This window comes from Cnephaeus nilssonii, assembly GCF_951640355.1.
Source record: "Cnephaeus nilssonii genome assembly, chromosome: 11".
NCBI lineage: Eukaryota > Metazoa > Chordata > Mammalia > Chiroptera > Vespertilionidae > Cnephaeus > Cnephaeus nilssonii.
In genome coordinates, this window is record NC_137082.1 from 69,950,087 (window position 1) to 69,965,613 (window position 15,527).

At 48.1% G+C, this 15,527-nt stretch overlaps 1 protein-coding gene across 5 annotated transcripts in view; it reads right to left on the reverse strand.

Moving 5' to 3' along the window:
• Positions 1 to 15,527, reverse strand: part of TOX2 (TOX high mobility group box family member 2) — a 117,763-nt gene that overhangs the window by 57,364 nt on the left and 44,872 nt on the right. For all 5 annotated transcript variants that reach the window (XM_079784867.1, XM_079784869.1, XM_079784866.1 and 2 more), the window contains exon 2: positions 12,132 to 12,197. In XM_079784867.1, coding sequence (XP_079640993.1) covers positions 12,132 to 12,197 — 66 coding nt within the window. The remainder of the gene's footprint in view (positions 1 to 12,131; positions 12,198 to 15,527) is intronic.

Here is a 15,527-nt window from a genome sequence, read left to right on the forward strand (position 1 = left end):
CCTCCCCTCCCGGCCGGCCGTGCACCCCAGCTCTCCCAGGACACCCAGCTCAGTGCCCCTGGGTGGTGGTTCAGACTCTGCCACCAGGTGAGACCCCAGCACTTGAGGGCTCCTGGGCTGGATTTCTATTTCCCTGAAACGCAAGCCCCATCTCATTCACTCCACCCCAGTGCTGTATGAAAAACGGCCACAGAAAACAGGAGCTACCAGGCATTTTCCTCGCTCCTCCAGGAATGTGTTTCTCTTCTCTAAATTGCAAATTGTAACAACAAAAACTTTATCAAGGTCCTATCATAAGCAGCACTGGCTGAACTGGTTACTTACTACCCACTTAACCAGTCCTTGTAAGGAACCTACACTCACCTAACTAGTCAAACTAAACTACACTACTTAATTAAACTGCATCCACTTCTGGTTTTCTTAACTAACCTGCAAGGGAGGTAGTAACACTCCCATTTTACAGAGGTGGAAAGCGAGGCCAAGGAGGTTAAGTAATTTGGTTGAGGTCACACAGTGAGAACAAGACAAAAGCAAGAGTCCCCTGGAGCACAGATCTGCAACCGAGTCCCTCGCCCTCCACACTCTCACGGGAGCTGGCAAGAGGAAGGATGCCAGGTCCGGCAGGGCAACGACCTCACGCCTAGACATTTGTTCCCGTCAGAGCCACGGGCTTTGAGTATAAGAGACAAGAAACTGGCTGTCTGGGCCCCGTGAAGGCCTTTTAATGTTAATGAGAGTGAGATGGGCATCAAGGAGGCTTGGCAAACCCAGCTGTTCCCGGAGCGCTGGGCTGGAGGGTGGTCAAATGGGCAGGGGGGGGGAGTGAGGGTGGCATATCTTCAACAGGCTGAGAATGATCAGGAGGGGAGGGTGCGTTTCTTGGCACATTTTAAAAGCAAGATCGTTCCAATATCATCTTTCTCATTTCAAGCCTTAACATAATTTGATTTTCATCAGATAAAATAGCCGAGTGCCCTCCCCTTTGCTGATGTTTCTGATGCTGCATTTAACTCCTGTGCCCACCACGTCCCGGATGGGTGACCTTGGCAAGTTGTTTTACGATCCTGAAAATCAGTTTTTTCATTTATAAAATGGATACTTTCATAGCACCTCATGCTAACTACCATTTGCCACGTACCAAGCACTATAACTTTGGGTATAGATGTATCTTACTTCTCCCCACATCCCTTTGAGGAGCTTCTAAAGACAAAAACGGAGGCTCAGAAAAGCTGGTTCAAGGTCACCAAGCCATGAAATGTCAAGATTAGGATTTGAGCCCAGGTCTGTCTGTCTTCTGTGTCCTTATCCTTATAACCCACCTGACCGACAACACCTCTTTGAAACCTCCCCCAGAGCCTCAGGGCTGCCCCTCAGCATTGCGACGGCTCACCCAGGTCGGGGAGGTCAGTCTCTGGTCTGTTGGACAGATCACTGTCCCTCCTTGGGACTCAGGTGGACGGAGGAGGCCAATCTCTTGGCCACAAGACATAACCTAGAAGGTCCTGCAGATACCCATCCAGCCCCCATTCACAGATGCAAAAACCAGGGTTCAGAGAGGGCAAGTGACCCACCCAAGGGCACACAGCGAGGGAGGCCGAAGCGGGCCAGACCCAGGCTCTTGATCCTCCAGAACCTAAGGACCCAGCACGGTTCTGGACAGGTCCCACCTCTGGCCTCCTCTCTACTTGTTGATCACATGTGTAGTGATGAGTAAATGTGTTCAATCAGGGACTCTCCACCCTCCCCAGCAAAGACCCAGGCCCGGCAGAAGATGCTAAGTTCGAGACAGCTGGGAATGGGAGAGGCATGCTGTTTTAAAGAAAATCCTTGAAATCCCATTTCCACCTCACTGCTGTTCCCTCCCCCACCCCATAAACTTCCTGCACCATCTTCATTGTTTCCATTCCATTTAGAGAGAGTGAATGTTTCCAGGGATTCAATTTCTCTCATAATAGTTGGAAGGAAACAAAACTATATGCTGTAAACATTCACTGCATTGTATGAAAAATGTCTTTATTGCGGGGGGAGGTGCAATAAATGCAGACAAAGGCCCCTCTCCCCCAAACCTGCCCCCTAATGCCTCCATGCCTGTGCCCTCGAATATTTCAACATCTCACAGCCAGGAATCTGGAGCTTTAAAATAAATATATTTTCAGCCACTGGAATGCAAAATTAAGATGGGTGAGGTGTAAGCACCAACTCCTTCTCTGCAGCTGAAAACCAGAACGGCAATTCCATTTTTCTCTGCCCATGTGTAAGGACGGATGTGAGGAAGCTCATTAGTTCAGTCTGACATCTACTCAATTCTTTCCATATACATAGGATGGGGTTTCCCCCTCCTCGCATTTTATTCTCCAGCTGCGCAATGATATTAAGTTTCATCAGATTTGAACAAAATCTATGGTCTTGAAACCGTTTCCTTTAAGGCCCCTCATATTTATTCAGAATTCATGAATCATGTTCCGATGGCACAACCGTAATTATTTTTAAAGTGTGATGTTTGTGGCTTTAATAGGAAATGCTTGCAAAAGGCCTTTTCTGTTTGATTGTTTGTAATCTTAGCAGTAATCGCTGCTGTTCCCTTCTCTGCACCACGGCAGGCGAAACACAATTTCATTTTAATATGAATCGCGAGCCCTTCACCCAGGTTTTAATTAAAGCAACAAAAGCCATGTGGTCTTTGCCCTTTAGGAGGTACACAGACTCAGAGGCCAGAGTTACCAAGCCTAGACTCTTAGATTTCAACAATGCCAGTGGCAGGAGAGCCTCCTGCCTCTCAGTACATTTGATGGAAAACGTGTTTGTTTGTTTGTTTGTTTGTTTTAAAAAGACTCCATCACCAATCTTGTCTTCCTGTGTTGCAGTTTCCTCATCTGTAAAATGGGATAGCAACAGCATTTACCCGATAGAGTTCACAGGATGGTATGAGACCAGCTATGGAAAACATGTAGCCCCAGTGCCTGAGCCCAAGGAATTGTACGGTACATGTCATTATGGTCAGCATCATTACTATTTTTTCAAAAATATATTTTATTGATTTTTTTTACAGAGAGGAAGGGAGAGGGATAGAGAGCTAGAAACATCGATGAGAGAGAAACGTCGACCAGCTGCCTCTCGCACACCTCCTACTGGGGATGTGCCCGCAACCAAGGTACATGCCCTTGACCGGAATCGAACCTGGGACCTTTCAGTCCGCAGACCGACGCTCTATCCACTGAGCCAAACCGGTTTCGGCAGCATCATTACTATTAAGGGTTGGAAAAAGCTAACAGGCCACCTACCCTCATTATTTACATGAGGAAACGGAGGCTCAGAGAGATACCAACACAGGAAGAGGGTATAGAGTAGGGCTGAACCTGAACTCAGCATTCCCGGCTCTTTCCCCATTCTGGGCATCTTACACTGCCCCCTGTTGGAAGGAGGATGCGCCTTCAAGGCCATAAGGACTGCCCAGGGACTGTAGGTCTAACTCTGACCAGCTCCTGGTCTTCTGGCCTCATGATTATACCACTGACCCACTCTAGGTCTAAGTCTTGGCCTCTATGGTACGATAACTCCACTCCAGCACATGCCCTGCTGGTACGTCTAGGAAGGGCCCATGCTGGGCACTGCTCACACCTGGCAGTGCTCCTAATGGTGGTATTCACCACTCCACAGGCCCTAGGATCACCCAAGGAGCCCCCTGAACCTTATACCCTACTGTGCGGTACCTCTCCCCTAGCACACAATCCCTGGGGCCACTGGGACTCCCACTCTAAGAACAACAAAGTCCCCTGTTTCTCCAGATGCTTCTTAGCACACACCTTCCCCTCCATCTCCTGCCACAGCGGGAACCTGTCTCCTCCACATGATCTGGGATGAGCTTCCCATTCCCCGACTGCCCCGTATCTCAGGGTGGAAGGCAGGACTGATATCCTCCTCCCTCTCCACTGCCCCAACCAGCCCACTATCACCTTCCCTACAAATCCACCCCACCCCACTCCGCTCCCTCAGCATCAAGCCACTCATGCTGCCCACACATCTCCTGCTTGTCCCCTTTCCCCATCGTGCTTCCGGCCGTCAGCTCCGGGCTCCCGCTTCTCATCCACCCCACGCCAGCACCATCCTGGGTCCCTTCAGCAGCCACCATGCTGCTGCTGGGCTCTGGGCTCCTCAACTCACATGGATGTGCACCGCAACATGTACGGCTTGAGCAGGTAGAGACATACAAAGCAAAGATGCACATGAACTTCAATTCTGTGCATAGCTCACAACTCATCAGTCCCTCCGTCAAAAACCTCTTTTCACACCACACAGCCTTCTGTATGCTTTAAAATGGGAAAAGAGAAATGCAGAGGGAAAGATCAGCCTAAGAATTTCCATGAAGCTCCCAGGAACTTCGGCTCCACTCTGTCAGCTCCCCTCTCCCTGGACACACCCAGGAGCCCATCAACGCCCAGCCACAGCTGCTGACCTTTGACTCACCACCCCACTTCCACTCTGTGACTAACGTGTCCTCACCATCCAGCTCCTCCCTCTCCTTCTCTCCTTACCCAGCCTAGATTCCCTGATCCTTCACTTCAGTCTCTCTTTGGGGCAAGAAAAAAGCTCGTGTCCTTTTGGTACCGTGCCTGGCAAGTTCCCTGCCCCGGATTCACCCAACTGTCTGCACCCACAGCCCTGCACCAACAGCTCAGTCTCTCTCGTGCCCCAACAAATACCCCAGACCTTCTCTGCCCCTCAGACCTCCAGTGCCAGCCCACCAACCTCTCTGAGGAGACAGATGCTTTCAGGTGCAGCCGCCCTCTGCTCTGAGCCATCCCATCTACAAAGCTACTCTGTCCAGCTCTGAGCAGGACCCACCCACTCCGCCTTCTCCCAAAACTTAAACCATCAATTAACCCTTCCCTCTCTCGAACCCTGAGCATTACCCTCTCTTCTGGACTCCTTCCATCAACGATTAAACATTCTAAAGACTCCCTTGTCCTTCAAAAACAAATCTCTTCTAAGGAGTCCTCATCTCATTGCGCTAAGGCCCTCGCCCATGTCCTGCACAGCCAGACTTCTCACAGGTTGTCCGTACTTACAGTTTACATCCTTACCTCACTCTCCTCCACCCACACAACATCCCTGGGGCCTACACAACATCCCCTACCCATCAAAATTGCTTTTTTTCCGGGCGCTCTCTTTCTAGAGCATACCCAGGCCTTTCCCCCTTAGGCATGTATCTCTGCTCTCCTTCTAAACTCTAAGGGTCCCCACAAGACTTCCAACTAGGGGAGCAGTGGGCAGAGGCAGCTCGTCCCAGGCTAACCCCCTGAACCTGTCTCCCAGGGCCCTTTTTCTCTGACTTTGAAGTCAGCTAACAGCAATCCCGTCTTGGCTCACTTCTGTCACAGTGACTTTTTTCTCAGGGAGTTCACGCAGCTCATGTGGCCTACACTTCTTTCTTACAAGGTCTCTAAAAAGCCAAAGCAGCCCAGCGAGGCTCTCAACTGTTGATTTTTCTGTCCTAAACCCCTCCTTCATTTCACTGTTCCCAGCTGTAATAAACATACTCTCAAAGTCACCTGGACTTGTGTTGTGAAAGCTTTCCTGCCGCCTGGCCCAAGGCAGACCCGCTCAGGGCCAGGGCCCCGGGCCCCGTCTGGTAATATTTCTAGCATTAGAAAATAATTTGAAAGTAAGTTTTAATTTTTTAAAATTGAAAATAAGTTTTAATTTAAAAAAAAAAAGAACAAACAAAAATAAACCTGCTTTTTCTGTGGTCCTGGGCAGCTTCCTTTTCCTAAAACTATTAGACACATTTTGACTCTTATCTCAGCCAATCCCTCAGAAGCATTTAAGCCTCTCCTTGTTTAAATTTTACATAACTTTTTGAAATTATAGCAAATCCCTATGGCTTAAAACCCCTGAAATGTAAAAAGGTACAGTGAAAAAGTCTCTTTTCTACCCTGTCCACCTGCCCAGTTTCCATATCATGCACACACAAAATGTACACATACACAAGTACACACACACACACACACACACACACACACAATGTACAAAGCCAATGTTACTAGTTCCCATGTGTCCTTCCGGAGTTGCTTTAACCAAATATAAGCACATAAGAAACATACATTCTTATTGCCCTTTTTCTGCACAAGTGGTAACATACTGTACTTATTGTCCTCAGCCTTGCTTTTTCCAGTAAATAATGTATCTAAGGAACTTCCATTTCCTCATTCTTCCTGCCAGCCACACAGTATTCCACTTGACAGACGTACGTAATTTCTTTAATTAGTCCCATATTATTGCAAATTGGGTTGTTTCCAATCTTTTGCCATAATTAACAATACCAAAATGAATAATCTTGAATATGTCATTTCTCATGTGTGCAAAGATATCTGTAGGATATATTTCCAAGAAGGGAATTGCTGGGTTAAAGGTTAATGCATTTGCAATTTTGATAGATGTTGCCAATTTGCCCTGCATAGGGGTCACACCAATGTACTTTCCTTGTGTTATGTATAAAGTGCCTGTTTCCCCACAAGGGGCTAAAGCAGAGTGATGTGTTATCAAACCTTTGGATTTTTGCCACTCTAATGGGGGGAAAATTAATTTGTTTCTCTTATAAATTGTTTTTAGCATCTTTTCATATATTTAAGATCCATTTGCATTTCTTTTTCTGTAAACGCTTGGTTCATATCTCCTGCCTGTTTTTCTATTGGGTTTTTGAATTGATTTCTAAGGACTTTTTACATATTAAGGAAATTAGTCCTTTGACTATATTGTGAGTTGGAAATATTCTTGCCCAATTTTTCATTTGTCTTTTGATTTACTTACGCTGTTTAGGCCACGCAAAAGTTGTTTTCCATTAATTTATGGTCAAATTTTTAAGTCTTTTCTTCTAAGACTTTGAGGCATAAAAATGTCTTTTCCACCCCAAAGTTGTAAAGTATACCTCAAAGGCTTTGTTTCTGGTGCCTTTATAGTTTCCTTGAGTACATATACATCTTTCAGTTACTTAGAGTTGATTCTTTGATAGGGACGTAGCTGTGGCTCCAACATCTTTTCTCCCCAGATCCCTTCCCTCCTTCTTGGAACACTCTGCCCTTGGCTTCTATGATTCCACGTTCTCCTGCTTCGCTGGCCACTGCTTCTCCACTTACTTCATGGTCTTCCCTCCCTCCTCTACTTTGTTTTTAAATGTGAGAGCTCAAAATGTATGAGTTGTTGGTCCTCTGCTCTTCTCGCTCTCCTCTCTCTCTGCAAGTTTCCGTCTGTCAAGGTTTTAATACTTCCACGTTCACTTCCCGCAGGAGCTCCAGAATCTGACAACTATCTACCTCCTTGGACAAGCCTCTCAAATGTAACACGTCCAAGGCTGACCTCATCAAACCTGCTCCTCCCAGACTGTCCCCAGCTGAAGAAATGGCACCACTGTGCTGGAAAGTGGGTTCATGCTAGAAGCCTGAGAGTCGCCTTTTTTCCTCCATTTCTCTGTCCCTCCACATCCATCAGCGTCAAGACCTACAAACTCGATTTCCAAAACGTATCTCAGATCCATCACTTCCTTCCATTTCCTCTACCACGATCTAGGCCACATCACCCTTTCACGTGGCCTATCACACACCCTCTTGTGTGGGCTCCCTGTATCCACCTTTGCCACTGAGAGCTCTTAAAACGGCAAATCTGATCACGTCACTCAACATCAATCTCTCTCTTTTCTCCTTCTCAGTAACAAAGCCCAGTGACTTGCTTTGACTAACTGAATGTGCTAGAAATAGTCATGTTCCAGTTTCCCCCCCCCCTCTCTCTTTCTCTCTCTCTCTCTCACACACACACACAGTTTTTTTCAATAACTCCTAGGACAAAGTCAGAAATCCCTAGTAGTAGTATTGAGAGCCATGAGAGTGGAAACTCTACCCACAGCCAGGAAGGCTGTACAGAGGAGGTGACATTTGCGTGTCCCTGAAAGAACAAATAGGCCTGTGTTGGGTGAATGCCTAGGGGATGTTTAGCGGAGGAAAGAGGGCACACAAAGGCTCAGAGTTAGAAATGAGCACAAGAAGTGAGCAGAGATTTGTCTTGTGCAACCAAAGTATTGTTTATGGTAATAAAAACAATAGAAACAATAAAGTGCAGCATAGGAAATCCAATCTATAATATCGTAATAACTACGCATGGTGCCAGGTGGGTACTGGAAATATCAGTATTTTCTTTACAATACTCTTTGTAAAGTATAGGATCGTCCAACCACTAGCCAGTGATGGCGAACCTATGACACGCGTGTCAGCACTGACACGCGTAGCCATTTCTGATGACACGCGGCCACTGAGGCGGCCGCATGCCGAGGATGAAACATTTGCGAAATAATGTTTTTTCCTCAAAGTGACACACTACCCGAGTTATGCTCAGTTTTTCGGCGAAGTTTGACACACCAAGCTCAAAAGGTTGCCCATCACTGCACTAGGCTGTACACCTGAAACTAATGCACAATAATAGGAATGTAAACTGTAATTGAAAAAAATTTTAATGAAAAAATAATAAAATCACATCCTCAAATAATTAAAAATGATAGCAAATCAAGTTACAAATAAAAAAACACACAATAGAAATAAGTCCTCACTAGTTTTATGGAACACAGGTACTTTACATACTGTCTTAGGTTAGATTCCCTGGACGCTGAACCTGAGATGGGAATTGCTGTGACAGTGACTTACTGAGAAGTGACTCAGAAGAAAGGAAGGGAGAGAAGCAGCATGGGGCAGGGAAGGAGCTGAGCGAGGACGTTCTCGGCGGGAGTTCCATGGAGAGTTACAGAGTTGGTCTCCTCTGAGACAGGGGCCAGGTTTCCAGACCATCCCCACAGCCCCTCCGGCTCATGGCTCCCATTCAGCAGAGGCCAATTCTCCAGAGAGCGGGCAGCTGGGAAGAGCTGCCCTGGCCTGGGGAAGGGAAACTGGGAGGCACAACAGAATTCACAGCACACACCTCATGGACCTCTCACAGCAGCCTCGGGGCGGGTGTGACTCTTCCCATCGGACAGGAAGCTGGCGTAACTTACCTGCGGGCTCCTGGCTGGGCTGTGGACGAGCTGGGATTTGAATGCAGGCCTGCGGAGATCCCAGGCCACTTTCTTTCCTCTTTATATGCCTCCCAGGTCACATAACCAGGAAATAGGAACCCCTGTAACTCCTGCCGGGTCTGCTCCCAACTGGGGAAGAGCTGATCTCTACCAGGCCTCCACCCCCAGAAGATGCTGACGGGCCAGAAACCATGCCTGAGAACAGCAGCAGGTCTCAGACCACCCAGGCAAGTCTAGTACAAAAGAAATGCAAGCTCCAAGGAGGAGGAAAAAGTGATAATATGTAAACGCTAAAGCTGCTATGCAGGAATTTTGTGGAGACTTGCAAAAACCAGACAATGGAGCATGAATTTGCAAAAGAAACTTCAAGCCCAAAAGAGCTGGTTTGAAAGTTTTTAAAGGAGGGTACAGTTGGCTGATGTATATCCTGTCAGAACCTCTGTCTCAGCTGCAGTTTCTAAATAAAGAAGATGGGGTTTCAGGAAGAGCAGGTTTTCAACATGATGGAAATGGATGTTCTAAAAGCAAACATCTCCCAGAAATGGCTTCCAGCTTATGTCCAGAGTTTTGCACATAATAGCTGCCCAATAAACATTTGCTAAATGGGTAAACATTGCATTTAACTGTATTTATAAACTGCATTTTATGCCATTTAGAGTGTTTATCTTCTGGATCCTCTATTGGCTACAAGACCCTCATTTTGCCACATGTTTATGTCAATCCTTCAGTAGCTGGGAGAACACATTTCCTGCAGTGGATGAGGCAACACACCGTGATTGCATGTTTGTGTGCAAATGTCGTGTGTGAGCTCAAGCAAGCACTCCAGGGAAAACACTGGAAAGAAATATACAGAATTTTTGCCATTAAGAACTAGAGGCCAGTGAAGCCCAACCAAGCCACTGGGAGCTGTAGGTCCCAGAAGAGTTCATTATTCTTCAGCAAAACGGCATGAATAACATGCCACATGTTTCCCACGTGCTAGTTTGTGAAAAGACCACAATACTTTGCAGCGCCTTCCATTAACAGGTGGAGTCTATTTCCCCATTCCTTGAATTTAGACTGGCCCTATGACTTGCTTTGACCAATCGAATGCACTGGAGGTAGTCATTGCATGACTATGCCTAGGTGCCCGTTCTATGCCTAGACTTCAAGAGATCCTGCAGCTTCTGTTCTTGCTGCTCTGGGAACCCTTCTCCCACTGCATGAACAACCTCAGGCTACCCTGCCGGAAGACAAGAGACCATCTGAGTAGAAGTGAGTCCCTCATACTAATCAGCTTATAGCTGACCTGGCAGCTTCCTGCTGTCACTTAAATGATCCTAGCCATGACGAGAAGAGCCACCTGGCTGAACCCAACCAAACTGCCAACCCATGAAATTATGAGGTAGGTAAATATTTACTGTTTAAAAAACTAAGTTTTGGGGTGCTTGTCATGCAGCAAAAGCTAACTGGTACACTATAAGAAGTTTATATTATAATCACCAAATCTGTTCACAACAAGGTTGGCTCATGCCACCAAGTGTACTTAGTCAATCTCAGGGGACACTGGTGTCTTCTTTACAAAGTTCTAAGTTAAGAAGAATCTCTGAATGATGGCTCAGGAAACTTGGAAAGACCCTTGTGAGTCCAACCACCTCATTCCACTGTTAGGAAAATTGAAGTCAGATAAAAGAAGGAGCCACATTCACTCATTATGCAAACCTTTCTTGAGTGCCTTCTATATGCCAGGCTTTGTGCTGCAATGGAGGACACAACAGTGAAAAAGAGAGACCAGATCCTGCCCTCCTAGAGGTCACAATCTGGAGTGGAAATCAGATGCTAACCAAGTCATTACACAAGTAAGCAGACAACCACAAACGGTGGCAGATGTTGTGAGTTAAAAGGACACGGTGCCGGTGCCATGAGAGAGAATCATGCGGAGGGGACCTAATTTGGACTTTGGGGTCACCAAGAGCTCTCTAAAGAATGACATTTAGACTGAAACAAGTTGGTGGCAGCCTTGAGGTGGGACGGAGCTCTCCACATACACAACAAGGTAATGTGTGCAGCTCTGCGTTCCAGCTATGCAGGTTCAAATGCCAGCTGTACTGCTCCCAGGATGAGTCAGTAAACATCCTTGAGCCTTAGTTGCCTGATCTATAAAGCAGGGTTAATAATAATGTCTACTACTCCTCAAGACAGCCTGCAGTGAGGACCCTCCCCGGAGTCCCAGCCTGCGGTGAGGAAACTCCCTGGCATTAGAGTGTATGAGGATGCTCCCAGCTGAAAAAAATCCTTTATTTTCGGAGACCAGGCTCTCAGTGGAAAATCGGCTTCCAGCAGGAGAAACCCACGTGCCTTTGCATGAGGTGTACACCTCCACACCAACGTATGCCCCCATGGGTGCTGTGTGGTGGCAAGGGGCCGGCAGCACCAGGGAACATGTGACATCTCTTTTCACTGCTGCTGAAATTTTCCCCTCTGTGCATGGGGAATATGGACAACACATTTTGAGTTTTATCCAATCTATCCTAATAAAGGGGGAATATGCAAATTGGTCAGGATGCCCTCACAGTAACGACCGAACAGCAGCCTGCGTGGGGCGACAAGTCTGGCAGGGGGGTAAGTGAGGGATGACCAAACAACTGAACAGCAGCCTGCATGTGGCGACCAGGCCAGCAGGGGGGGGGGCGGTGAGGGGCGACCGAACAGCAGGCTGGCAGGGGGGCAGTGAGAGGCAATCAGGCCAGCAGGCAAGGAGCAGTTAGGAGCCAGTGGTCCCAGATTGTGAGAGGGATGTCCCGGATTGGAGAGGGTACAGGCTGGGCTGAGCGGACCCCCCCTCCCCCGCTGCACAAATTTCATGCACCAGGCCTCTAGTTTTTAATAATGGTAGGTGATTTACAGAAAACACTACAGTCCTGGTTTGATCATCCCTTTTAAGGGGATTCAACTGATATTCTTAATTATTCTGAAAGAGGACAGTGGTGGGCTGTGGCCCCCACTCTGTACCTCTCCCACCCCAGAAGCAGCTTGGCTCCAGCCAGCCCAAGGCTAGATACCCCACCCCCACCCAACTCAGAAAGGATGGGGCACCCACCTGGCTGGTTGATAGAAGCTCTGGGTTTCCGTCACTCATCCCCACGTAGGCACTGTCACCATCAAACTGGAACACAGAGAGAGAAGAAGCTCTGAATAAAATGTTCTCAAGAAGGCCCAGGAGAAGAAGCCAGAGGAGATCAGGGGACTGAATGCACGGAGGGGAAAGGAGCCAAGACCGAGCCCAGGCTTCCAAGTCAGCAGGGGTCCCTCCAGGGTGGAGGAGCAGCCCCAGCTCCTGAGGGTTAGCATCACTCATCACACGAAGGATGAACTGAAGAGAACCTCTCTGCTCTTTATACCTTGTCCACAGATGTGGCAGCCTGCGTTGCCTGATACTGAGCTCCCCATCTCTGGAAGTATGTAAATATCTCTCTTGGCCAAAATGACCTCGGGCTACCAGCGAGAGTTGGAATTCCACATGATGGAGGGAGGCTGAGGTCTCCAGAGCTTTGGTGTCATGACAGCCTGGCCCAGACGTGCCCTCCAAGTCTTACCGTCCTAAGTTGCTCTGCCCCCTCCCATTTGCCCCTTAGGCCACCGCTGGTTGCAGGCAGTGAGGACCGTGGTAGGAACCATGTATAGGAACTACAGTCCTGTGTTCTGAGCAGCTGCCAAGTCTGCATTCAGGAAGAGTTCTGAGCATGAGGGAGCAGGTACAGTGGGAGAAACGTGGGTTGTGGGGCCACTGAAGTGTCACCTTGAGCTGGTGACAGAACTTCTGAGGTTCCTCATTCACTGAACAGGGATAATGAGAGTCCCCTCTTCATGGGATGTTGCACTGACACCAGCAGAGCACTTGGCTCAATTCCAGGTAGTTCCCTTCCCTTAAGACAGGTGACTTGGACCCTGTTCCCTAGAAGCAGAACCTGAGTCAAAAATTCAGATGCATGTGGTTTGGGAGAAGTATCCTTTAGGAATAACCGTACAGGGAAGGAGGGAGGTAGGACAGGGCAGTGCAAGGAGCTAAGCAAAGGATGTGGTCTCCGCTGGAGACTTGCTGGAGCCTGATCCCATGGGGAGCTCCTGGGTGTCACCAGGCAATCTATTACTTTGATAAAAGTGAAACTTTTTTTAAAAAAACCACATATAATTTATAAGTATGCTCTAAAAGAAAGAATGGAAATGGAGGGAGATGAAGTTTAACCAGGTATTTGAAACATTTGATAAAGCAATAGGAATCAATCCCAGCATGAAGCCAGGGGCTGGCCTTTTGTAGCTCCACTGGCTGTGGGCTGCCCTTAGCAGACAGGTGGGGGCATAGCCTTCTGAGTAGGACGGCCCCTGTGTGACCGAGGACAGCTCTCCAGAGAACTGTGCCAGCTGTGAGCCATTTGCAGCCAGAGCTCACGACAGATGGGGGATGGCTGTGCTAGCTAGTCAAGTTTCTGGGTGGGGCACCAACAGCAGCTGGCCATTTTCATTGAAAATTTTATTTTATTTCTTAGGTGATATGCACATGGTTCAAAATTCCCAAAGTACAAAAAGCAACAGAGTGAAAAAGCTCTTCCCACCCCACTCTCCAGCCATCCATTGCCTCTCTCCAGGGGCAGTCGCTGCATCTACCAGCTTCCTTTATATCCTTCCGGAGATGGCCCGCATGCATACATTCCATCGTCGCTTCTTTCACACACATAGCAGCATATTATACACACTGTTTTGCACCTTATGTTTCTCCTAGCAACACATCTGGGAAGCCTTCTTGTTCTTTTTCTTGTGGAACATGTTTTTATTGATTTTTTTAGAGAGAGAGGAAGAGGGAGGACAGAGAGATAGAAACATCAATGATGAGAGAGACTCACTGATTGGCTGCCTCCTGCATGCCCCCCGCTGGGGATCAAGCCCGCAACCCAGGCATGTGCCCTGACCAGGAATCTAACCAGCAACCTCCGGGTTCATACGTTGACACTCAATCACTGAGCCACGCTGGCTAGGCTGGGAAGTTTTTTATATCAGCACAGAATTCTGTCTTCTGGTACCTAGTATTCCACAGGATGAACATAAAATAGACATGGGACTAGTTGGGCACATGGGCAACTGAGTTGTTTCTATGAATAGTTGTGTGCCTCCATCGCGTCGCAGGGGTGTGAGTTTACGGTAGGCTCAGTCTGTATAACCGCTGGGTCCAGCTGTGTGCGCCTTTGTAACTTGGACAGACATTGCCAAGCAGCTCTCATGGAGGCTGTAAAAGTCCACACGCCCACCCTCAGGCACAAGATGTCAGTTCATCCAGACCCACTTCAGTCGGAGAGGCTTTCCTCACAGCTGGCTCGGAGGCCAGCCTCCACCACCACCACCAGCCCCAGGTCCCCTGGCCGCCCTGCTCTTCCTTGTTCTTTGCTCCATAGCCCCCTTTATCTTCTAGCATCTGCATAATTTACCAAGTTCACTGCTTATAGCTGGACCCCCCCGCCCCCCCACAACACATACTAAAATAGAGGCTCCCAGACACCTAAAAAGGTGCCTGGCACACAGGAGATACTCAATAAATGCTTATGGATGGATAGGTGGGTGGATGGATGGATGGATGGATGAGTGGGTAGATGGGTTATCTTTACCAGGACAGTCTTCCCATCAAAGGCAGTGGAATTGGTGGTTACACCCAAATGCCTTCCCAGCAGAGGGACAGGCGGAGATCCTTCCGTGGCTGCTGAATTAGCTGAAGAAAAGGCCACGTCATGCCTAGGATCCGGGGCACTGACTCCAAATGCATGGCTCCGTCTACACACTGGACATAGAGCTCATGCTTCAAGACCCTGCTCAGAGACCACCTCCTCCAGGAGGTCTGCCATGCTGTCACCTCCTCTGACTTACAACATAGATTGTCTGCACGTCTGTCTTCTGCCCCCGTGGGGGGAGCAACATCGAGGCTGGCACAGTGTTCTGGTCACCTCCAAGTCCCCCAGCACCCGCCACGGGCTGGCATCAGGAATGGGACTGTGAAATGGGCGGGGCAGGGAGCTTTCAACCGAAGTTCCTGCGTGTCACCAGGGCCATCTATTACTTTGATAAAAGTGAAACTTTTTAAAAAACCACATGTAATTTATAAGTATGTTCTAAAAGAAAGAATGGAAATGGAGGGAGATGAAGTTTAACCAGGTATTTGAAACATTTGATGAAGCAATAGGAACCAAACAGTACTGTATGGGTTAAAGGCATGGGCATATGTATCAAAGGAGAAGAGGGAGCGATGACCCCAAGGCCCGTGCTGGGGCCCATTTGTTAAATGCTGGCCGGGACGGAGCCACCATGAAAGGAGGGCCCCGTGTGCCTTCTCCCTCGATGCACACAGCGGGCACTCAACAAATGCCGAGTGTACCCACCACCGAAAATACTTTCCGTCAAAGGTCTCATTCAAACCTTGCAACAACCTAAAGCCACAGGCACTCTTTTCCCT